Below are 25,033 nucleotides of genomic sequence, written 5' to 3'. Positions count from 1 at the left end.
GATTTTATAATAACGTTAAATAGCGTTTGCTATTTATGTATTTTATTGTGTTAAAAGTCTTTGCGGTCCGGATGGACGCATCTCGCGGTCCGGATTCGGACCGGGGTCCGCCAGTTGGGGACCCCTGCACTAGCTGGTTTAGGTGATTTCAAATATCAACATTGGCTTTCAGAGATCATGCACCCCACCTTTAAATGAGATTTACTGAATATATAAGGATATTGACTGCATTTCTAAACCTTTACCTTTACTCAGATAGGATGGTGAAGATTAACTGGAGAATTTTTTTCTGCATGTTTTGCAACAAAAGTAACATTTGTTAAATAATAATGAAATAACTAAAGAGACATTTCACTTACTGACTAATAACCTTTTTATTGCCATTAAAGTGAAATTGTTAAATCTAAACACAAGACGCTGATAAAAAATGCTCAACGTGTCAGACACACTTAGGCCTAGTACACACTGGACAATTTTAGAATCTCAACCAGTTTTAAATCCATGGGTGACCACAGACCCAAAGTACAGTTTGAAATGATTTTTAACAAATATAATCCTGAAAACACACACGATATGATGATACGACCAGACCGCAAGATTACGCATGTGATGACTTTAATAACAATTTCAAAGTAAAGCCAGATTTCACAGAAATGTGAGATCAAACGTGACTTGAGAATAACAAATGTTGTGGTAGTTCTTGCATAACACATTATAAAAAGCACTACTGTTGCCATAGTGCTATTGTTCCTTTCTCAATTCTTTCTCATGTCATGTTTGTGGGTGTTTTGTTTTAGCTACTGCATAAAAGAATGCAACATCCAGTTAAAGCTTGCACGCTCTTATTGGCTATTGAAGCTGTCATGTCCGGGGCAGCCCAAGAGTCATCAAGAGTCGTAAATAAAAAAATACACTCACCTAAAGGATTATTAGGAACACCATATTAATACTGTGTTTGATCCCCTTTTCACCTTCAGAACTGCCTTAATTCTATGTGGCATTGATTCCATAAGGTGCTGAAACCATTTTTTAGAAATGTTGGCCCATATTAATAGGATAGAATCTTGCAATTGATGGAGATTTGTGGGATGCACATCCAGGGCACTAAGCTCCCGTTCCACCACATCCCAAAGATGCTCTATTGTGTTGAGATCTGGTGACTTTGGGGGCCATTTTAGTACAGTGAACTCATTGTCATGTTCAAATCAATTTGAAATGATTCAAGCTTTGTGACATGGTGCATTATCCTGCTGGAAGTAGCCATCAGAGGATGGGTACATGGTGGTCATAAAGGGATGGACATGGTCAGAAACAATGCTCAGGTAGGCCGTGGCATTTAAACGATGCCCAATCGGCACTAAGGGGCCTAAAGTGTGCCAAGAAAACATCTCCCACACCATTACACCACCACCACCAGCCTGCACAGTGGTAACAAGGCAAGATGGATCCATGTTCTCATTCTGTTTATGCCAAATTCTGACTCTACCATCTGAATGGCTCAACAGAAATCGAGACTTATCGGACCAGGCAACATTTTTCCAGTCTCAACTGTCCAATTTTGGTGAGCTCGTGCAAATTCTAGCCTTTTTTCCTGAAAATCCCAGTAACTGAGCAGATTGTGAAATACTCAGACCGGCCCGTCTGGCACCAACAACAATGCCACGCTCAAAATTGCTTAAATCACTTTTCTTTCCCATTCTGACATTCTTTTTGGAGTTCAGGAGATTGTCTTGACCAGGACCACACCCCTAAATGCATTGAAGCAACTGCCATGTGATTGGTTGATTAAATAATTGCATTAATGAGAAATTGAGCAGGTGTTCCTAATAATCCTTTAGGTGAGTGTATTTGATGTGATATGGTATCGGGGAGGCTCCAATGCGATCAGGAACAGAAAATAATTGCAATGGCACCACACACCAGAGGTTTTTTTGGTGGGGGACAAAAAAACGGCTGTGGTAAAACATTCATCGGGCCATGCCCCCTTTCGATCACCGAGGGTGCAAATCGGGCTTAAAATCTTCACGTGTGTGGCCAGCATCAAGAGCTTTTGCATTTGAACTCTTCATATGTATACATAATATAATACATGTGTGACCCAGTCTGTAAAAACCCATCTAAAGCCTTCAGTATTTTTTTTACAAAAAGAAAGACCAGTTACAACAACAAAAAAAAGTAACACATTTCTGGCATTGACCTGTTTTGTGTCCACTGTACAGAATAATTTAAACGAAAAAATACATAAAATAAAATTTAGCAAAGAAATAGCTGTATAGTATTTAAAATGTATGCGTTATTTAATACGACCTGGTATTTGTAACGTAATATTCCTTTAGCATTGAATCAGCCACAATTAAAACCACAGAATCAATTCATACAGAACTCTTATGAAAAATTTGAAAGACAGCCAGCGGACAGACGGGAAATAGTTTTAATGGACTATCACAGACCAAACAAAGCTCACAGTCAGGATAAAGCTCTGAACGCTCACAGTTCATCATGGCCCTGCTGCCACATCATTTCTTCTCCACATCCAGCATTGCTGACCTCAGCACTAACTCTGTTCAGTAAGTACATACAGACCCCTTCTCCTCCCATATGGCTGGTTTTGATAAAGTTGTGCGAGCTGGGGGAATAGAGGTTGAGTTTAGAGGACAGGCTTTCATTTTCAGTACAGCGACTCATCGCGGAGCTGTCAGAGATGAAGGCCCTGTACTGATTAAGTGAGGGAACAGCGCCTCGTGTGTCCCGCCCCATTAATTACATTCTCACAGGGTTTCCAGTCAGCGATTCAACCACGGGCCCTTCAACTCTGGCCTCTTCTTCAGCTGCTGATGATGGAGTTTTTAAACAGTTACGGCTCTGTGGCAGTATCGGGCCCTTCATTATGCTGTAGTCTGGGGTCAATGCTTGCATCTTATTGCATTGCTTACACCAAAGCACCGAATGGAAAGCAGGAACTTTCGAGAGCGAGGGGCATAATGGGTACAGTGTGGCATAATAAGCTGGCCATTATGGTAATGCTAGCTGTGATCCTCCCTGGCCTCCCACAATTGCTTCGGTAAATGGCCTTGCTAATGACTTTTGCTTTAGCTGAAGACGTTGATCAAAAACATTGTTTTAAAAAGGCTGCAACCGAGCAGCTTAATTTTCTGTATTGTGCTTAGCTCATCGATTAAGTTGTTTTGCTAACTAAAATATTTTGGCAATTATCATGTGATGCTGTTCTTGTTTTGTTAATGTCTTTGTTTTGCTGAAAATAAAGGCAGATATTTGTAACTAAGCCTGAAACAGGAGCACAGTTGACTTCAATAGTAGGAAAGAAAAATTGTATGGAATTCAATGGTCCTCAAAATCGATTTGGTACAAACATTGCTCAAAATATCTTCCTTTCTGCTCAGTATACAGATTTAGAGGAGAAGTATTTTTGGTGAACGATCCCTTTAACTATCCCCTTGTATTGTAATGTTTAAAATCATAAAAGATTCATGGGCTCTCTCGGAGATAATAAAACAGATTGTTTTATTTGTGTCACATTTAATGTGTTTAGCATCAGATTTCTCGGTTTATAAACTGTATTTATAAAAGTATTGCAATTGTATTTACTGTTCGGCCCACTAGATGGCGCTGTTGGATAGCTGTTTCAGCCAAAATTCATATCTGATTCATATTACATTGTGCTAGATTAAATACAAAGATTTTTTTAACATCATCAGACCTGATAAGCTAATTCTGATATAGGTCTTAGTGTCTTTCCATTTTAGAGAAAAAAACCAAAAGCTGTCACTGGGGTGGTAACTTTTAAAAGGTCCTAATATGTCCCGTTTACAGTGGGTAAAGATATGTATTCATTTGGAATGTACCAATACTAATATGCAACTTGTAGGTTCAAATGCATACTTTATGAAAGGGTACCACCCCAATGACTACTTTTGTGCCTTTATTCTAAAAAGCGTTTAGTATATATGTAGTTTACCAATGCATTTGAATTACTACTATATTACTAAACTATAGAATATACTGTACTAGTAGTCATAACAATTTATATACATAATAAATAATGATGACAATCATCTGTAGCTATTTAGAATTAACAAACAATACAAATATTTAAAATAGATTTAAAATGGCAAGTATTATTTATATGTGACAGATATAAAATTCCTGCAAATTTCAAGAACAATTTTCAATTTTCATGCATTAAAAAAGCAAAAACGGACTTCTAAATTGTAGCCTGCAATTACATCAATTTTTAAAATATAAAAAAGCACTCCGAGTATTTCTGTAAGTATGGAAGTCAGTTATGGTATCCCTTAATATGAATAAACGAAAAATAAAATACAACAACAACAATAGATATTCTGTCTTAACATAATTAAATGCAGTAATGTTGTGCAGCATTTATTTCCTTGTAGCTCTCAATAATTCCAGTAGGTGGCACTATGAGCCTTAAACAGACAGTTTACATTCTATGCAGAAACAGGACATTGAAATAAAACAAGAATGACAACTGAGACACATAGAAATCGGTCAGTGTGTGTATGCATGTGTTTGTGTTTAAGAGGGAGGTGTGTGTGCTTATATACAAAGAATTAGAAGTGATTTACTTGATATGGTCAGATATGCTCAATAATGTTAATTCATTCCCTTCTTAATGTTTCTTATTTTTCAGATTGACCATATCAGCTGAATGCCCCATGCAGTTGGAGGACTTTCCTATGGATGCGCATGCCTGCCCACTCAAATTTGGCAGCTGTAAGTTAATTATAGTAATTTATTATGAATGGACAAATCTCATTTCCCAAACCTTGATTAATATTTAGTTGCCAATATAAAATATACATTTGATGAAAACATGCAACAAAATGCAAAAATACATTCTTTACTCAGATGTGCATTAGATGTACAGTATTTTCGAAAAATATGTACATATTTAATATTTTAAATATATATATAAATATATTTAAATATATATATATATATATATATATATATATATATATATATATATATAAATATATTTAAATATATATAAATCTCTCACTTTTGAACAAAACAGAATAAACTAATGCAATTAGTTTGGCATAACAGAAGTCTTCATATATTATATTGATTTATGAGCCAGAATACAGTGCAATAATATTGTGATTCTGTACTGTACTGTATGTTTATTTTGTTTATCTTGATTGGACTAATGTAAATTTGACATTGAAATAACAGTGCATCCATTGTACATTTTATTTTCTTAGAGACTTGCAAGAAATATAAATATAGATATAAAAATATAGATTCTTGTTTTTAAGATAGCAATATTGAACAGCAAAATATCCCAATCGTTTGAAAAATGAATTCCCCCCACCTACAGCTAAAGGACTGGTATTTAGGATACACCAAAATATTATCAGTTAACCTAAAAAAAAGTATTTCATGGGAATATGTTACTTAAGTTGTTTAGTTTGATTTAATCATTCATAATTTTAAAGGTCAGACCTAGAAATAGATCATCAAGGTAACTGCATGTCTTCAGTGTATGTCTGAACCCATACAGAGTCCAGTTTAGTCTCATTATCACATGCAATCCTGTCCAAGAGCAGGATTAAGATTATCACCTGCTGCCTTTAGAAAGGAGGGTGACTTGAGGACTGGATTAGGAGCAAAGGTGTCCTGCCTCAACTCCATCTCCATCCCTTCCACACATACATAAACTTACTGCAAAGGAAGGTTTTGCTTTTACAGTATGAATGACCTGCAGTGATTTAAAGTCTGGAAAAGACAAGGATACTTGAGGGGTTGTATTGTCAAATAATTTATACAGGAGAAACTTACAGTCAGAGAGACAGAGAGAGAAACAGTGCACTTATGTCTATGAGGCAGAATATCTGATGTATTTCCAGAAAAATCTATGTTTTGGAGATCTCTTAGGCTTTAGCCCTCACAGTTTTCTCATTGCTGATTGTGAAATTTGAATGTCAAATATCAAATTGTGCTAAAAGTAACATTATAATAGTCTACACAATCTGATATGAATTCAATTTAATATATGCACCAATCCTTATTTGAAACCAATTTTGAAACAGCCACGCTGTGCCAATTTATGATACCCAGCTGTCTCAAAAGACTTTTGTGCCCCTATTCTTGTAACCGACTGGTATGTTGACAGCATTTCTTATTTTTTATTTCTGATCAAGGCTTTGTAGTTCAAAAGTTGTCTTATGTTTAGTCTTGGAAAATGCCTAAAGTACTTCATGAATCTTGGTTGGTTCTTGCATTGTAATCTGCTAATTTCACTGCTATGTACAACATTTACTTCTGAATTCATGAGCATAACACAATGTTTCATTATTGAAACCTGTTTACATTTCTTTGTTCTGTTGAACCCAAAGGAAAATATTTCGAGCAATGGTTGTAACCCAACCGTTTTTGAGCACCATTGACTTCCATAGTATTTTTCTTTGAAAGCAAATGGAGCTTTGGCTTAAAGGTGGGGTGCATGATTATTTAAAAACACTTTGGCAAAGCGAGTCGTGCTGACTACCAAAACACACTTGTAGCCAATCAGCAGTAAGGGGCGTGTCTACTAACCGACATCGTTGCCTGGGTTGCGTATGTGTGGGGCGGGTCTATTAAAAGAGGGTCCAGATTCTATTGGGGTAGGGGCGTGTTTGTTTAGGTTAATTTAAATATCAACATTGGCTTTCAGAGATCATGCACCCCACCTTTAACTACACATACCTTCCTTTGTGTTCAGCAAAACAAAGACATTTGTAATAACTTCAGGGTGATTAAATAATTTTTGGGTGAACTATCACTTTAATTCTAAAGTCCTTCACATTGATTTAATTTCCATTAACATTATTAGATCAAATGGATTTTGTTTAAATTATATATTTTATATAGAAAACAGTAAATCACAAAAAAATTACAGGTCACATATTAACTATTCATTATTAGCTGATAATGTTGCTTTCATCACTGAATTGTTTATCACATTTTCCACATTCAATTCTTTTGGAAAAGCGTTACCTTATACACAGAGAGCAGAGAATAACTGATCTTACTTGTAAATCAGACAACAAATGTGTTTACTCGAAGTATTGTGCTGTGTTATGTAAAGGGTTATATAAATTGTGTCAGCACTTAGCAGCTTTTGTTTGGCTAGTTGGATAACAGCGACAGACGCCTGATTTTCACCGTCATATCAACTAAAATGCTCTACAAAGAAAACAGCGTTCTTAAAAATGGCCAATCGGTTCAGATCAATTGTGAAAATATTGTTTGCATTATGTCAGTGCTCATTAAGGAGACCGACAATACCATACTGGTTAAACTCCATAGACATCATGTACATTTACTCGCAATGGACATTAATCTCAAATTCATGTCTTAGTAATTCAATAACCAAAAATGCTGACACATTCTTGTGTAGGCAGTATACACTTACAATGTTATCTGTTTGAGTTGATTTGCTTTGAAGAATAGAAAATGAGGCTCACTACATTAGTGGATGTTATTCACAAGTATAAAGAATTAGTAATGCTATAAAATGCGACTGCTGTGTCACCATATGTTCGGTTGTACAGGTAGATAGTCTGTACAGTATATTAACCATAAACATTTAATCAATATTAAAGATATGAACAAAAATAAATTTGACACATGATTTTTGATAAGACAGGATCATTTATTTTGTTGGCAGCCAGCAATCAGTAGTGTAGACTATTTAAAACAGCAACGAGTCAATGTTAGCGGTTTTCATATCGTAAGTGCTGAGGGGTTAGTTGTAACAACGTTACAACTAACCCCACTGGGTCAAAATATTTTTAAGCCCACCAAAAAGTTGCTAAGAGCTGCTATGTTTTGGATACTGATTAATATGACATAGCATTGGATTTGGTATCTTACACACCCAACTTAGAAACCGAAAAAAACATATGATGAAAATATTTACTTAGATGTCACCAAAACACTCGTTCATCAATAATTCTCTGGAAAAACATTATACATTTCCAATAATTTGAGGGGGATCATCTTTTGGCAGTGTGAAAAAATACCGGAAAAACTATGTAAACAGTCTGTTTTACAACTAACCCTGCGTTAGTTTTTGCCCCGCGCACCCTTACTTTCTTATTGTGATCTCCTCTGCTGAGGTTTGCTATGATCTTTTACCTGATCATTTTTGTCCATTTTTCTATTCCTTATCTCACTCAATAATTCTTGAGAGATTTAACTTTTTCCTCATACCTGCTATTAATAATATATAGCAATGTTTCAAGTTACATTAAAGGGGTGGTAGACCGGTTGTTTTTGTCATGTCTTCATGCTTCACATATTTTACCTTTATTCTACAACACTGTTTGCATTATCCTAAAAACAGGCACCTCCCTCAGAAATACACAAGATTGTCAGATTGGTTAGCTGGCCCAGTGTGTTGCGATTCGCTAACCACCTACAGTACCGCACATTGTCCGGAAACATCACACCCTTTATCATTACAGAGTGTTGCATGTGCTCCAGTGTATTGTAAACAATTGCATCAATATTGCCTTATCAATTTGAGCCTGAATCAGACCTAGGAAAATTCATGAATAGGATCAAAGGTGCAAGCACGGATCTTACAGGATGTTTCAGAATAATACATTTTTGTTTGTAGTTGTCTCGTACATTTTAGATATGCTGTTATTTGTAGGTATTATTTGATTACAGACGGTGGTTCTACAGTGATCCCTACTGACTTTGTTTTGTCCTTATAGAACGAGTGTAGCCAAATATCTGTTGCCATTACAATGGCCAAACAAAAGCAAAGCAATGTTTATTATCCCTTTAGCTATAGGAGCATGTGAGTAAACACTAGATAAAAGCTTGAGCTCAACAAACACCAACTGAACATTTGAAGTTCACTGGCGGGATTTAAAACAAATTGGAGGTGTTGTTAGGCGTTTGTCAGCTATGTAGACTCTCAGAAATAAAGGTACAAAAGTTGTCACTGGGACGGTCAAAAAGGTACACCTTCATACCCCAAAAGTGCATATTAGTACTTCATTCAGTTCAAAGATACATATTTGTATCTAAATGGTACATATTAGGACCTTTTTTAAGGGTACTGACCCAGTGACAGCTTTGTACCTTTATTTTTGACAGTGTATGAATTAGCATTTAGCTAAGTGGCTAGCGGAGCTAAACAGCATTGACCTTTGTTTACATCCTTGCCACACCATAAAAATCAGCTCAACAATGGCTCACCCCCTTTGTTGCATTGTTGGTTTGTGTACATTTTGGGGTTGTGATGTCACTAACCCAGGAAGATGCTCACTTGGAGTTTATAAGAAGTTTATTTGTTGAAGAAAAATTTATGTTTGCATTGAACTTTGAGCATTTAAACTTTGCAGATGTTGTTTATAATACTTTTTTTGGTACTATTTAGCACCATTTGTTTAGAGTGTGAATAAATCTGAAAATGCATCACAAATTAATGCAAAGACACAGTTATTTTTTCATTTTTTTGTATTACTGCATTATGGCTGCCTGTCCCTGATTCACCTACAAAATTATATAGACCAAGGATTACTGTGGAATGACTCAACCTCGTAAAGGTCCCCAGAGGTGAATCATATTTATATCCACATAATCCGATATAGCTTTTTCTTGAAGAAAAAGAATGCATTTTGTCTTGTTGTGGTGTTGAAAGCTTATGCCAGTAAGGGAAGATGTAATATCAGGCAAGTCTATACAATAAGATGCTACTTAAAGGCACAGTTCACCCAAAAATTATGATTCTGTCATCCTAGTTTTAGTCCTTCTTTGATTTTCTTTGGTTTCTTCCCAAAAAGAAAAAATATGAAGAACTCTGTTTGGCTTTAAACTATGGCTATCAAAAGATTAATTGCGATTAATCGCATACAAAATTAAAGTTTTTAGCATGATTTATGCGTGTGCGCTGGGTGTAATTATATATATATACACTCACAAGTTAATGTGTGTATTTAAGAAACATTTATATATATATATATATATATATATATATATATATATATATATATATACACAAAATTTTATTTTGTATGTGATTAATCACGATTAATCCATTGACAGCCCTACTTTAAACCTTTTAAAGCATATAAAGTATATATAATGGTTTAATTGAAAACAATATCTTGGTGTTTTCAGAAAATGTCTTTTTCTTCAACCTGCTGAGCTAATAGATGAAGTTGAAGCTGAGGTTAACTGTTATCCTGTGTATATAGCTGGAATCAGAGTATTAGATGCACCTAAGGGCAGCAAGCCTTATTATCTCAATGGTAAGAGAGATGAACTTTAAGGACAGGCTGAAAACAGAACATTGTGGGTGTTTATAGGCATGGGGGAAGTGCAATTGTATTTTTGTCATGCTACCATGTAGAGAGCATATATCCTTGGGTATTCTACTTATTCTAGCATTGCCAAGGTTTGGTGTGTACACACCAGAAGCGAGTTTAGTTATTTGCATGAGTAGATTACATACAAGTCAAGGTAAAGGGGCAAATTCAAATCCATTCATCTTTACCTTGACCTTGACTTGGGCAAATGACAAAATTTAATGACACGAACTGAGCAGCGTTTAAGCTGCAAATGCATGTTATTCGCCTCAAATGCATCTTCCGCACCAGTTAAGCGTAAAACTAGCATTTTGTTGAACTGTCTGTTTCTGAGATCTATACCTAATTGGGTTTATAAAAATATTAAATCAAAAACTTTATGAAACTTTGATGAATACTAAAGGTCTTTGAAATGCCAATAGAATCAAAACTGACAATTCTTAATTTTTTGTGTCATATTACAGTGTTTATTATAAAAAAATTATCAGCTAGACAGCTTGGGCAGGAGCAACTGTTAACTCCGCCCCCTCCAACTGTCAGTCTGCTGGCACTTGCATTTCTGAATGAAACGTCTTTTCTGTATCCATCAAAGCACAGTGAAAAACACAAGCCGCACCCACTATTTTCCTTGCGTGATATTCTGTTTTCCTCAGAAATACGCCAAAACAAGGAAGTAAAGTCGATTGCGACTTCCAGCTCACGGGGACTTTAATGATTACATTAAAAGAGACTGGACTTAATGGCAGATAATAATGTGATACAAAATAAAAGATTGAGTCACAGTTGGAAAAGAGAAATCTCAAGTAATATCAAGGTTACACTTTAGTATAGGGAACAATTCTCACTTTAAACTAGTTTCTTAGTAGCTTACATATTGGCTGTTTATTATTGCTTATAAAGGACATATTAATGCCTTGTTCTTTATGACCATATTGTACATTTCATAACCCAATCCAATACCTAAACCTAAACGCTACAATAACTACCTTATTAGCTATTAATTAGCAGTAAATTAGGAGTTTACTGAGGCAAAAGTCATAGTTATTAATCAATTAGTGTTCCCCATACTACAGTGTTGCGTTGAATAATGGTGCAAATACCAGTAAATTGATGAGTGCATATTAATTTTGCATCTGAAATAGAAATGCAATTAGCTCTGATGCAAAAATAATTATGTCCACACCTTTTCAGCACTTATATTTTACTGTAAATCCTGACAGTAGTTATTTAACATCAAAAGAGGCATTTGCCCTGGCGCAGGCTGTTAGTAAATCTGGCCCATAATCTACACTCAGACAAAATATACAGTTTACCTTTTTTATATGTACTAAAAAAAATTGCTAAATATTGGACAGAACCATCTATTGGGTTGTTGTCACCCAACCATGTGTTTAAACATCCCAGCATTTGAGTTGCAACAACCCATCATACAGTAGGTTCTGTCCAATATTTTCCCAACCATGGGTTAAACCAACCCAAGATTTTTTTAGAGTGTAGGAGCGCAGAGCTTTAAGTTCAACTCATGTCCACTAAATTCAATCCAATTATCAGTGCTTACGATCAACACCCATATTTAGCACCAGTACCGTCTTCACTCACATTAGCCCTATTCATTTTAGTACCACATCTTCTTAAGTTGAACTAAACTGAACCTCTGAAAAAAAGATCTTCAGATGCCTGCCTTGGGAGAATAAAAACAAAGATGTTCAAATCAGTCATGCTCTTACACAAACAAAAGTTTTGAACTGAATGAAAATTGACAGAGGTTTTACTCATTATTCATTCAGATTTCCATTATAGAAGTTCTACATGTCACATGAGTTGATACTACCGTATGAATGCACAATAGTTTATTATCTGGGCTAACTGAGAAATGTATCGGTTCACAGAACACAGCGAAATTGGGCTTTGTTCTTCAAAAGATATGGGAAAATTAGGCAACACAAGAGTCAAGCATGATAGCAGCTTAGATATGCTTGATTTGTGTAATGCCTGGAACAAGCTGAAATATGATTGAATTGTGCCATGGTAATTGTATACCAGAAGATGTTTTTCTATCCATAGCATTTTAAAAAGGATAGAAAATTAGCACTAACAAAACACACAACAAAGTACCAGAAGAAAATAGTTATGCGATGACAAATTCTGTTACATCATTAACCACCATTGAGAAGTGTATGCTTTTTTAAGCACTGTGATTTTAGTAGAAGTTTGAGTATTTTCTCCAAAAAATTGGATTTTTCTAAAGACAGCCCCAAAACAATCGCCTCAGTTGTAACCAATCACGTTAACACAGTTGAACGAGTAGATCAGGCTGACCGAGCCATAGATATATATGCCGTATAGACTCCGCTTCAGCTCTATTTCTGTGATGCTCACACGTGCTGCTCACAAATGCAGTGTGAATGGTTTAACCTGTTGCAAACACGCGTGCATGCGGGTATGCATTGTGAAAAAATCAGCTATGTGTCTGGAACTACCGAACGTGGCATCTATGTTCATTTATATCTACAGTATCGTCTGAGCTAATGTGATTGAGTGGAAGAAGTGACTAGTATGATTGAGTAGAGGCGGAGACTAATTTGCATATTCATAGATTCATGTATACAAAATGAGGCAAGGGTGTTACATTCAAATAATTTTAAGGCATGAAGAAACTATCGTCACAATAAAGAATATTCACACACATGTACGCTATTTTGACTGTGTTTTGATGTTGGCAAAAATGCTTTCTGTTCGCTGGCTGAGTATTAGCCTTACAATCTTATGTGGCTGGTGCACTATAGAGACTTAAGAGATAATGATCAGACTTGTCCTCAAGTGGACGTCCCATTCTGGGAGGCATCTACGTGAGTGGCATTGACACTGCCTTTCTTAAATGTGCTTTATATAATACATTACTTTGTTTCAGCATACTACATATAATTTTTGTGGCACCATCCAGAGACATCTGGGCTATTTTTTATAAAATTTTGTAGGGGTGTGCAACCCACTAGTGAGTGCCATCACCCATACAGAACCATATTTTAGTGGTTTCTAAAGTAGATTTTCTGTTGATGAGCAGCTGTGTTTGAGCTTGTGTTTGTCACGATTTTGTTTAGAGAGGTTCTGGAGAACTGTAACTGAAGTCTTTGATTTCCCTACATGGGACGGGAAGATGAGACTGAGAATTGATGACGATTTAGGAATTTGGTTGGGGTATTCTGAGGTTACGTGTGTGTGAATAATCCCACAGTCTTGATGGCCGGAGTCAATCTTAATTGTGCTGGAGACATCCGGCATGCGAGTGGTAAGATTAATGGTTGGCGTCAAGATTGAATGTCACAAAGGAAAGAGCATCTGAGAGCAAAAAATAGTGACATACTGTAAAAGCAAATGTCAGCGTAAAATGGCAGCTGTTTTGTTTGAAACAAGCATTAGGTTACGTTTTCAAAGGGTGCTTGTTCTCAACATGATGATTACAGCATGTAAAATAAAAACACATTCATTTAATTGATAATAGATGCCACTGCAAAAAGAAAACATCTACTAAAATTAAAAAGTTTAATTGGTACTGCTTGGTGTTAAAATTTGCAAATTCATTGTATTTTTGTATGAGAGAGATATATACACACTCACCTAAAGGATTATTAGGAACACCTGTTCAATTTCTCATTAATGAATTGATCATGTGGGCCAAAATGCCTTGTTGATGCTAAAGGCCAGAGGAGAATGGGCCGACTGATTCAAGCTGATAGAAGAGCAACTTTGACTGAAATAACCACTCGTTACAACCAAGGTATGCAGCAAAGCATTTGTGAAGCCACAACACGCACAACCTGAGGCGGATGGGCTACAACATCAGAAGACCCCACCGGGTACCACTCATCTCCACTACAAATAAGAAACAGGGGCTAAAATTTACACGAGCTCACCAAAATTGTACAGTTGAAGACTAGAAAAATGTTTCCTTGTCTGATGAGTCTCGATTTCTGTTGAGACATTCAGATGGTAGAGTCAGAATTTGGTGTAAACAGAATAAGAACATGGATCCATCATGCTTTGTTGCCACTGTGCAGGCTGGTGGTGTAATGGTGTGGGGGATGTTTTCTTGGCACACTTTAGGCCCCTTGGTGCCAATTCGGCATCGTTTAAATGCCACGGCCTACCTGAGTATTGTTGCTGACCATGTTCATCCCTTTGTGACCACCATGTACCCATCCTCTGATGGCTACTTCCAGCAGGATTATGCACCATGTCACAAAGCTCGAATCATTTCAAATTGGTTTCTTGAACATAACAATGAGTTCACTGTACTAAAATGGCCCCCATAGTCACCAGATCTCAACCCAATAGAGCATCTTTGGGATGTGGTGGAACGGGAGCTTCGTGCCCTTGATGTGCATCCAACAAATCTCCATCAACTGCAAGATGCTATTCTATCAATATGGGCCAACATTTATAGGGAATGCTTTCAGCACCTTGTTGAGTCAATGCCACATAGAATTAAGGCAGTTCTGAAGGCGAAAGAGGGTCAAACACAGTATTAGTATGGTGTTCCTAATAATCCTTTAGGTGAATATATATATTATTAGCTACATAAGAAAAAATACACACTTCCTTTTTAAGTCCAGTCCAGTGTGATCAGGACTGACGCGCAGTGAGAGAAAGGTTATCTCACTTCTGTAATTTTTTACCTAGATTCTTATGTGCTTCCACCAGTATGGTTGCTTTTATTAATATTGTACTAAATGGGATTGTGCAATGCGTGATATGCATTTGCTAGTCAAAGTTCATCAAACTTTTTTGCATTTGTGGTCTTGTACAAAATAGCATTGTGTGATACGAATTTGTATGTCAAAGTTCATTAAATTGTGATTTTAGGTATCAATTTCGTTTCAAATTTTATCCTTATATTCTTTAAAGGCAGGGTGCATGATTAAAAAACACCTTGGTAAAGTGAGTCGGGGCGAGTACCAAAACACACTTGTAGCCAGTCAGCATTAAGGGGCATGTCCATTAACCGACATCGTTGCCTGGGTTGCGTATGTGTGGGGCGGGTCTATCAAAAGAAGGTCCAGATTCTATTGTGGTACACTATTTGAAAGCATGTGTTCATTTTTTATCTTTTTGTGTTAAGCTTTTAACACATTATTTGTCATTTTGTGTTAAAATAAAGCGATGAGTGGATTCTGAAGAATCAACACTAATGTGTTGTTTTTAACACATCCATTCTAAGAGTGTAGGGGCGTGTTTGAGACAAATATCAACATTGGCTTTCAGAGATCATGCACCCCACCTTTAAGATAAATTCTAATATATACAAAGAAGTCTATTGTTGACATACTGTAGATGCAATAATAATAAAGTGAATGGCCCAGATATAGTGGCTTTATCTTAGACGTTGGCATCTTAGAAAATCAAAGATCTACATCTTTTAAAATATGCAGAGGAGACACATGTGGCAATATTTGGAGACCTAATCTAATGTCTTCATTTGGTCTCAGTTTAATATTGTCATATGAACATGTGTTCCCTTCATACTGGTGCATATCCTAACAAGCAGGCGGTTAAAGAGTGTTCCCTTCTGTATTTCCAGATGCCTACCCTATTTCGGAAGTGGTATATAAGTGGACTCAAGACCCTGCCAAGTCTGTGGTGGTTGCAGAGGAAGGGTCCCGTCTCAACCAGTACCACCTGACTGGCCAAACAGCCGGTACTGAAGATATCCAAACAAGTAGAGGTAAAGCACTTCATCTGACTCAATCAGCTTCACAGTTTATTTATGACATATAGTGAGGAGATATATTTCGTCGAACACAGCATGACGGATCTGAACTTCTCACCTCTTGCATCACATGCATTATCACAAAGGACGAGATTCATTTCACTGCACCATTCCCCTACATATGCAGCACATCGTGACATCATTTCTCTTAAACAATGTGATGGCCCTTCTGTGGCTTTTTCAAATCAAGCTGGATGACAAATGTGTGATGAGGATTTGAATACACCTCCCACTCAACGCCAGCTGTCTATACTGCTACAGAGATGAAGATGAAAGAACCAAAGAGAGACAGAGAGGAAAAAAACAACACTTATCCCTGTCCTGAGCCATTGGGTCTGGAGGGTTAATCCCCGCCCCTCCCTATCAGCACCATGTGATGTCAGTTAAAGGCCAATGGCTGAAGCCTGCGAAGGACACATGTTAGCTGTGTGGGGGTGCCTGGGCAGACCGGATGACATCTGCCTAATTCTCTTATGTAAAGATATACTTTTATCATTGCTGTCTCTACCTTTGTAATCATTACAGGATGTGCGGGGGGTTTCCCCCTGTTCCGCCTGTATGGATGTACATATACGGAGAGCCGTGCCGTGCCGGCACCCAGCCATGTTCGATAAGACTTGTGAGCCAAGCAAGTGCTATCAGCTATGTTTAACACATCACCCATCAAACCTTTTGTCTGTACTTAAAGAAGCTCAGGCCATGGCTTTGCTTTCTGAGGAGCACATTTTGACCTGTGTTTCCCTCCTTTCCGTTTTTTGACATGCAGGACAAAGGTCGCATTACCGAAGCTAATCTGAGGTGCAAACCTCTTTACAACATCAGAAACAGATCCACCGGGACTTCCTATCATGATCTCAAACCCAGCAGGAGGAGAACCAGAAAATTCCGTCAAAACAGGGGTGAAATTATCTCTCTCGCAAATGTCAACATTCAATCACTCGGCCTGCACTGTAAAGACATCCAGATAACCTGTCACCTTTCATTAATAAGAATTCCCATCCAGAAAATAGCACATGCCCTCCCCAGCAGTTTCATATTGATTTAGAGGCTCGCCCCTCTGGATCTTTTCTACTTCTGTAAAACTTTAGCTAGGAAAGTAGTACACTCACCAGTTGACCAACATGGCAGCATTGTTCTCCGCGATAAATGGTAGCTCCCCATAAACGCTCCAAAAGCTGAGCAGTAAAATCCACCAGAGTCGCATGTTTGAAGTTCTCAGTACAGTCCCACGGCGCTGGGCACATCCAAGGCGTAATATCTCAAATGGGGCACTGCCAGTCCTGCTCTCTTGCCGGTCATTGGAATAAAGGGGCGAGCGAGAAACGGGGGATACCACCAGCCCCTCTCGACGAGGACATCCTTGTCCCCCAGGGCCTTCACGAAAAGCACGACGTTCAAACTTTTCCTCGAGTTCCAATCCTCAACAGCTTCGCATTCCCTTCATTTGATCCAATTGAGCTTCCCGCTTTGTTCCTGGCTAGATTTTCTCTTAGTTTTGTTCCTGTTTTCTTTGGTTCACCCACTCTCTCTGTGAACTAAAAAGAGTATATCCTGAACAAGGATGCCCTGGCCCGACAGAATGGATGAAACTATTGAAAGAGCGAGCGAGCGAGAGAGAGAGAGCAAGAGAGAGAGAGGAGCCTGCAGAACGCAGATTGTGACAAGGGATTAGTGGGACACAAAAATCCGATTTTGCCAGGAGAAAGCAGCAGTCATCAGTGGATTTTCTATAGTTTATCAGACTGTGTGGCTCGACAGGATTTTTTTAAAGCTCTAAATTCAATCTTCGCTTGGTTAACAGGATATGATGTTTTTTCACTCAATTTCCTATTCAAGTTAATGATTTACTGCATGTACAAGTGTTCAGCATGTGAAAGACATATAACAGCTTGGAGCTATTCACTATTATTGTTGTGTTTAGATTTGATACGTTACATGCTTACAACGACCCACATTTAGGTGCATTACTGTATTTATTGCTAAAACAACTTCTGTTTTTAGATTTTAGACATTACAAGAACTGTCCACTGTTTGGTGCTAATGAGACCACCAACCAGGACCTCACATGATTTTTACTCTAAATAACCATGTTACGTTTCACCGAAATCAAAATCCAATACACTACACTTCCATACTGACATCCTATTTGTTTTAATTCTCTCAGTATTCTGTCTCTATATTTCCTTTCTGCCATTTCTTACCACTTCTCTCTTTCTCATTTTCTCTTTAAACCTCTCGGCTGGTTTGCACTTATCCCCCAAGGCTTTAATCACACTCTATCCCTCTATTCTTAGTCCCTTTGTTCCTTCAGCATCCTCTCTTACTTATCTTTCAATCACTGTTTCCAATCCCCATCCTTTTCTTTAATTTTCCTGCTCTCCTGTTTCACTCTCCTGCAGGTCAATATACCGTGATGATGGCCCATTTCTACCTGAAGAGGAAGATTGGTTACTTTGTGATCCAGACGTACATGCCCTGCTTCATGACTGTCATTCTGTCCCAAGTCTCTTTTTGGCTCAACCGAGAATCTGTCCCCGCCAGGACCGTCTTCGGTTAGTGCTTCCTTCGACCAAAAAAATCCTTAAGATCTCATTAGAGCTTAACTGCTTAACAGTATCACATATTTACTCCCCAAGGCCGAGAATCGATTAGAAATTGGCTGCCTACTGTAGCGTCCACGGATGTATCTGTCATGCCTTAAGCCTATTAATTAATGTTTTGCTTAAAGGGGCCATGACATGAAAATCTGACTTTTTCCTTGTTTAAATGCTATGATTGGGTCCCCAGTGCTTCTATCAACCTAGAAAATGTGAAAAAGATCAACCCAGTAACTTAATTTTGGTAAACCATTCTCTGCAAGCATGTGAAAAAATTGATAGTTGAAATTTGGCCTCCTTATGATGTCATAAGGAGCTCTTATTATAATAATACCACCCCTTAATCTGCACTATCCAACCACAGCACTGCAATTCAGTGCAGAGAGAAAATAATTCACAGCACAATTGAGTTTCAATTGCAACAAACCACCATCATTGTGATCAGTGTTAGCACTTCATCAGCTCATTTGCATTTTAAAGGACACACCCAAAATGGCGAATTTTTTTACACACCCACAAAGTGGCAATTTTAACATGGTATAATAAATTTTTTATATGGTATTTTGAGCTTAAACTTCACATATGTGCTCTGGGGACACCAAAGATTTATTTGACATCTTAAAAAAGTCTTGTGACATGGCACCTTTATTACATCGATAATTCTCATCAAAATGGAAATCAGAATTGACTAATGCAATCAGAGGGAATGAAAAGAGATCTGTTCTTTGTACCTATTCAACTCAAAATTCCTTGCATTGTGTCTTGGCAAATAATAAGCAAAACTAACCGACAGTCCACAAGGAATAATGTGCCCACGCAAACAAGTGCATCTCCATGACTGGGCTACAAATGACACATCAAAACAAACAGCTTTCGTGTACACAAACACACACAAATGCATATTTTATACATATATATACATGAACAGACACTTAGAGATTCACCTGCTGATATTGCACATGCAAAGATGTTTTATTTGCATAGCCCGAGGCTTGGAGATCCCAGAGCCCTATGCCTGAGGGACTGTAGTATCATTTTTATTTATGTCTAAAAGAATCGCTGTCCTCCTCTGCCTGGGGCTATCTGCAGATCTCTGTCTTTGACAGGGACAGCACACCTCCACTCTTTCAGACAATTCCCAAGTACTGTTCTCTGGTGCTTTGCACAAAGGATTTATAATGATACTGTTACTCCAATGCCATTTCATATATTAAAGGACAGTTCACCCAAAAATAAGAATTCTATCGTGGCGCACCATAACCGCCAGGAAAGCTTAGCAAAAAAATTTGCTTTTAACTCTTTTGATGAGTTATCTTAAGAGAAAATGAAAAAACGTGTTTTTGATGAATTTATATGGTAATCTGTAATACTGTGACTATCCACTAGATGGCACTTACCCAATTTATAAAAAACTGAAGCAAAGAAAATATTTACTAATTTTAAACTATGTTTTAATAATCATTTGAACCTGATCTCCAAAAACATTCCTTCACAAAAACGCAATTATTTCAGCTTTTTGCGAAAAAAAATTATTTTTAAGAAATATACCCATATTTAAGAGTTTTAAGCAGAAAAAATATAGATAATATGAAACGTTTGTTTTGTTTGTTTGTTTATTTTTTGTTTGAAAGCAGGGGGTCTGTTCTTTCATCTGATATATTTGTATGTTTATATATTTTTAGAAGACAATTTTCCTAGAAGGCATATTGCAAAACTTTTGTGAAAATCACAAAAATTGCTGGGGGGCAACTTAAAAAAAAGGTTGGCGGGGAATGAGTTGATATAATAAAAGTTAATTGTAACTATGTAGGCTAATGACTAAGTTACAGCTGTCCATACATGGTGCGCTATATGTATATACACAATATGTACATATTATGATATTTACACATTTGACAAATGCTTTTATTCAAAGCGACATACAGTGCATTTAATTTTTTTTATCAGTATGTGGGTACCCTGGGAATTTAACCCATGCTCTATCAATTGAGCTACATAAACAAATATGAGATTTGAAAGTCATGAAATCGCATATTGTGACAGTAGGTACTGAATTAGATAATTGTCTTTAAAACAGTAGATTATATATAATATGAATATGGATAGTATGAAGGAATTCGGACTTACTATATCCACCATGTCATACATCTTCATAACAACAAGTTAGTCGTCAACTGGAATGACACAAGTGCAATTTAACCACAAGGGACAGGTGTTTGAAGACGCTCTAAGCGAATCTGTGTGACGTCACTTCTTGTTGAAGTTCGAAGTGTTGTCAAACAAAACGGAGCGTAGCTAACTCCTCCCCCCTTCTGTGCTTTCTGAAAGAGTCATGAACGCACCCAACCCCCACTCCCAAATCTTTCTTGTCGTTAATTGGCTAGCACAGTGATTCCCAAACTTTTTCAGCCTGCGGCCCCCCCTTGTGTACGGTGCATTCTTTCGCGGCCCCCCAAAAAAAAGCGAATGAGGATTGCAGCGTACACAAGGGGGCCACACGCTGAAAAAGTTTGGGAACCACTGATATATTTCACAGAATGTTCTTTACATCATGTAGGACGATTTTATGTAAAAAACAGTATAATCACAAAAAAGATTATAGCTGGGTTTGACTGGGTCACATTTTTATATCCTCTTTGACCATTGTTGCTGCTTCTTGTACATTTTGTTCTTTGATGGTCTCCATTTGTGGGAAATGAAAACAACCATCTGTGCTCCTAGCTGATTTGCTTTGTTTTGTTGTTGAGATGAGTTTATGATTTATGAACCAATATTTTATTCATGCACAGTGGTCTGAATATTAAAAGAATTATGTCATTGTATTTGATGCTAGCTGCATTCACAAACTCACTCTGCTCCTACTTAAAAGTTTTTGATTAATTACGTGATAATTTTCGGTAAGCAAATAACATTATTAACATTGCTTAAAAGCATCCAGAATTTCATTATAATGTTTTGCAGCTCAGCTGTTGCTCATATTTAACACTATTTACAAAGTGTATATGCAATGTCTGCTGGATAAAATGGAGCAATATTTTGCAATGTTTTATATTACCAATATATACATTTTAGTCTCTCTCTCCATTTCGTTTTCTCCCATAAGGTGTAACCACAGTGTTGACCATGACCACCCTAAGCATCAGCGCCCGCAACTCTCTCCCGAAGGTGGCGTATGCCACTGCAATGGATTGGTTTATTGCTGTCTGCTATGCCTTCGTGTTCTCAGCACTCATTGAGTTTGCTACAGTCAACTACTTTACCAAACGCAGTTGGGCGTGGGATGGAAAGAAGGCATTGGAGGCCCAGCAGCCAAAAGTAAGTGAGTTTATGTGCGGATGTTTGTGCACAATTATTCCCATTCTTGGATTGCAATTGGAACATACAGTAATACATGGTTTATATCAGATCAGAAAATCACAGTGTGTTTATAGTTTTAGACAAATACAGTTATATATTGTTTTGGCTCATGTTTTAATGCAAAGACAGATTTATAGCATTACATTTTTAACCCATAATGGGTAAATATTGGACAAAACACACTGCTGGGTTAAAATTGACCCAATGCTGGGTTGATTTAATCCAATTGCTTGGTTATTATATAATACCCCATGGTTGCATAACAATAACACAACATTGGGTCGTTTTTAACCCAGCATGTGTTTTGTCCAATATTTACCCATTATGGGTCAGTTATTATTTTACCTCAATTCAATTCAAAGTTCATTTTAGACCTGCATATGTGATGCAAAACTCTCAGAAAGACTTTGAGCATTTGTTTAGAGTTCAGTTCGGTTTGACATGAAGGTTACAATACTGCATAACAGTTACACTTTAAATTCTGCTGGGTTGGTTTTTAACCCAATGGTTAAATTTTAACGATCTTAAGCGCATTGTCTTAAGCGCACAGCGCAAGGTCTAAATGGGCGTGTCCGAATCCACTTTTGCTAATTTAACGATGGGAAAAATGGTTTGTGCGCCGGGCGCATGGCCGAAAAGTATTGGTCCTATTTTTTTAATGAGTAATGGGAGTATTTTGGCCGTAACGTGAAATAAACCAATGAGAGTCTCAGCTCTCATCCCCTTTAAAAGCCAGTTGCGCTGGCGCTATGTCTAATCCCTATTTAGATGACAGACTTTGTAAACTGAAAAACTAAGCGGATGAAGAAGATCCCCAGTATAAGATTAATGTTAAATAATTGTGTTGTTTTTCAATTGTATTTTTATTAAAACCTTTAAAACCCGTTTTCTTTTAGTCAAGGAATTGCTTTAAATGTATGGCTATCCAATATCATCAAAAAATAATTTACAAGTATGTAAGAAAAGGTTTGTACTCTAAAAATACTTTATTTGTAACAAACAGGAGATAAAGAATTTACAAACGGCTCTCCGCACTTTCAGCACTTGGACAGCGTCATGAGGTTTTTTTTAGCATTACTTAAAAAAAAATTCTCATCTCACCATATCCACAGGTACAGAGTCATCATATACAATAAATCTGTGAGGTAGCATTTAAAAAAAAACATTTAAAAACAGATGCATTTGTTTAAAGCAAAGCATTTTTTTACTTACAAGGCTACAGGTAAAGCCTGTCTAATGTCTCATAATTAGTCCTTATTTATGTCCATGATACTCAATAATAATCTTTTACAGTTAATCCTTTAATCTTTCATATTTAAAAGCGTTTTTGTGCTGCTGCGCATTCATATATGTGATAAGCAAACCTGCGTTTTCGTCCCGTTTATAGGCTGTTATGGAAATTTATATCTTTACATCTTCAATGAAATATATGTTATGGATTGTAATAGAAATTTATTCTTTATGCATTTATTGTTTTAGTATTTGTATTCTTTATGACCGTATGATTTCTCTGTTATGTCTGGCATGATATTTGTATCTGCTAAAACAGGAAACAGGATGTCTGTGGGCCAGCTAGAGCTAGATCTATTTTTAATATAGGTGTGATGATGTGCTTAGCAAAACTAATGTTTGATCTGCTTAGATACAGCAGACAAGTAAAATCATTTTTAAGCACCCAAAAGGGCCTAGGAACAACACCTAAAAAGGAGTTGTTTTGATAGAATAGCATAGAGGGGTGGTACGAACTTAATGTCAGTATGTAAGGGGAGATTTGATTTTTTCTTCACTTCTTCGCATGTCGTTTCACTGTCGGTATGCGTTGAGTCCTTGTACAAGTAAATAAATCATCTCTGATGGACAGATCCTGGTATTAGTATTATTTTTCCACGACAAGGTGCATATTACTAATGCGCTCTTTAAATAACAAAAAACATATTGCCCCTTTTTTAGTTGCCTCAAAATAGCAACGCGCCAACAATGCGCCTGAACACACCTCGTTTTCAGACCAGAACGCCCATGGGCACAAGAGGGGGCGCAAATGCATTTGCTATTTAAACAACATGGCGCTAAACGTGAAAATGATAATTGCGCAGGGTGGAAACTAGCAAAAGACACTTGCGTCGCGCATTGCGCCGACTGTAAGATAGAGCCCGATGCTGGGTAAATATTGGAGAGAACATTTTGTACCGCTGTATTCTGAGGCTTATGTTGTCTGAGGTTTTGTGTTTTCTCCTGCATCTATTGATGTTAAGCTGCTTTGAAACAATTCAACAATTGTGAAAAGCACTATATAAAATGCAAAAAATGATTTTCAAGAAAAAAAATATTTTGTACGTTTTTGTTTCAGTAAAAATATCTAAAAACTCCATTGGCAGATTTTTTTTGCTTGTTTGATGCACAAAATCACTTAAATTTGATATTTTTGGTCTAAAAACTAGACTTATTTGCTTGGGTCGTTTTGCTCATCAAGAAAATGCATCTTAATTTAAGAGTTTTTTGATATTTTAAATGAAAACAAGACAAATATAATAATAAAATTTTTCCTTGAAAATAATTTTTGGCAGTGTAAATTAAATTGAATTGAAATTGAAATACAACACATGTTGTGTTATAAATAAACCAGTGGCGGCCGGTGACTTCTTTTTTTGAGGGCGCTAGATGCAAAGTTAGTCACTCACAACATGTATAGCCGTCATGTGTGTGGTCCCTTTTTTCTAAATATGTGTTCTGCGCGTCGAGTGATCCTGTGTGCATCACGTGTTTTGTCAAAATAAGTGCCGGCTGCAGACGCGTCAAAGGATTTTTGATAAAAGAGACGCTTACGTTTGCCAAATACTCGCATAATCTCATGCGTAATCTGAGTTTACTGTTAAGGGAGTGTCTTGCTTGTATTTTGTCGTAAACGGTTTTATCGTAAACGGTTTTGACGCATGTGCAGCAGGCACTTATTTTGACAAAAC

At 37.0% G+C, this 25,033-nt stretch overlaps 1 protein-coding gene across 2 annotated transcripts in view; it reads left to right on the top strand.

Moving 5' to 3' along the window:
* Nucleotides 1-25,033, top strand: part of gabra5 (gamma-aminobutyric acid type A receptor subunit alpha5) — a 39,570-nt gene that overhangs the window by 9,498 nt on the left and 5,039 nt on the right. Inside the window, exons 6-9 of one of the 2 annotated variants that reach the window (XM_065264549.2) lie at nt 4,673-4,755; nt 15,931-16,074; nt 18,519-18,671; nt 21,820-22,035. In XM_065264549.2, coding sequence (XP_065120621.2) covers nt 4,673-4,755; nt 15,931-16,074; nt 18,519-18,671; nt 21,820-22,035 — 596 coding nt within the window. The remainder of the gene's footprint in view (nt 1-4,672; nt 4,756-15,930; nt 16,075-18,518; nt 18,672-21,819; nt 22,036-25,033) is intronic. The other variant, XM_065264548.2, reaches the window with a different exon arrangement.

The sequence above is a fragment of the Paramisgurnus dabryanus genome, chromosome 7, assembly GCF_030506205.2.
Source record: "Paramisgurnus dabryanus chromosome 7, PD_genome_1.1, whole genome shotgun sequence".
Classification (NCBI taxonomy): domain Eukaryota; kingdom Metazoa; phylum Chordata; class Actinopteri; order Cypriniformes; family Cobitidae; genus Paramisgurnus; species Paramisgurnus dabryanus.
The sequence above is the reverse complement of the archived record's forward strand: the minus strand, read 5'-3'. Positions and strand labels throughout refer to the sequence as shown.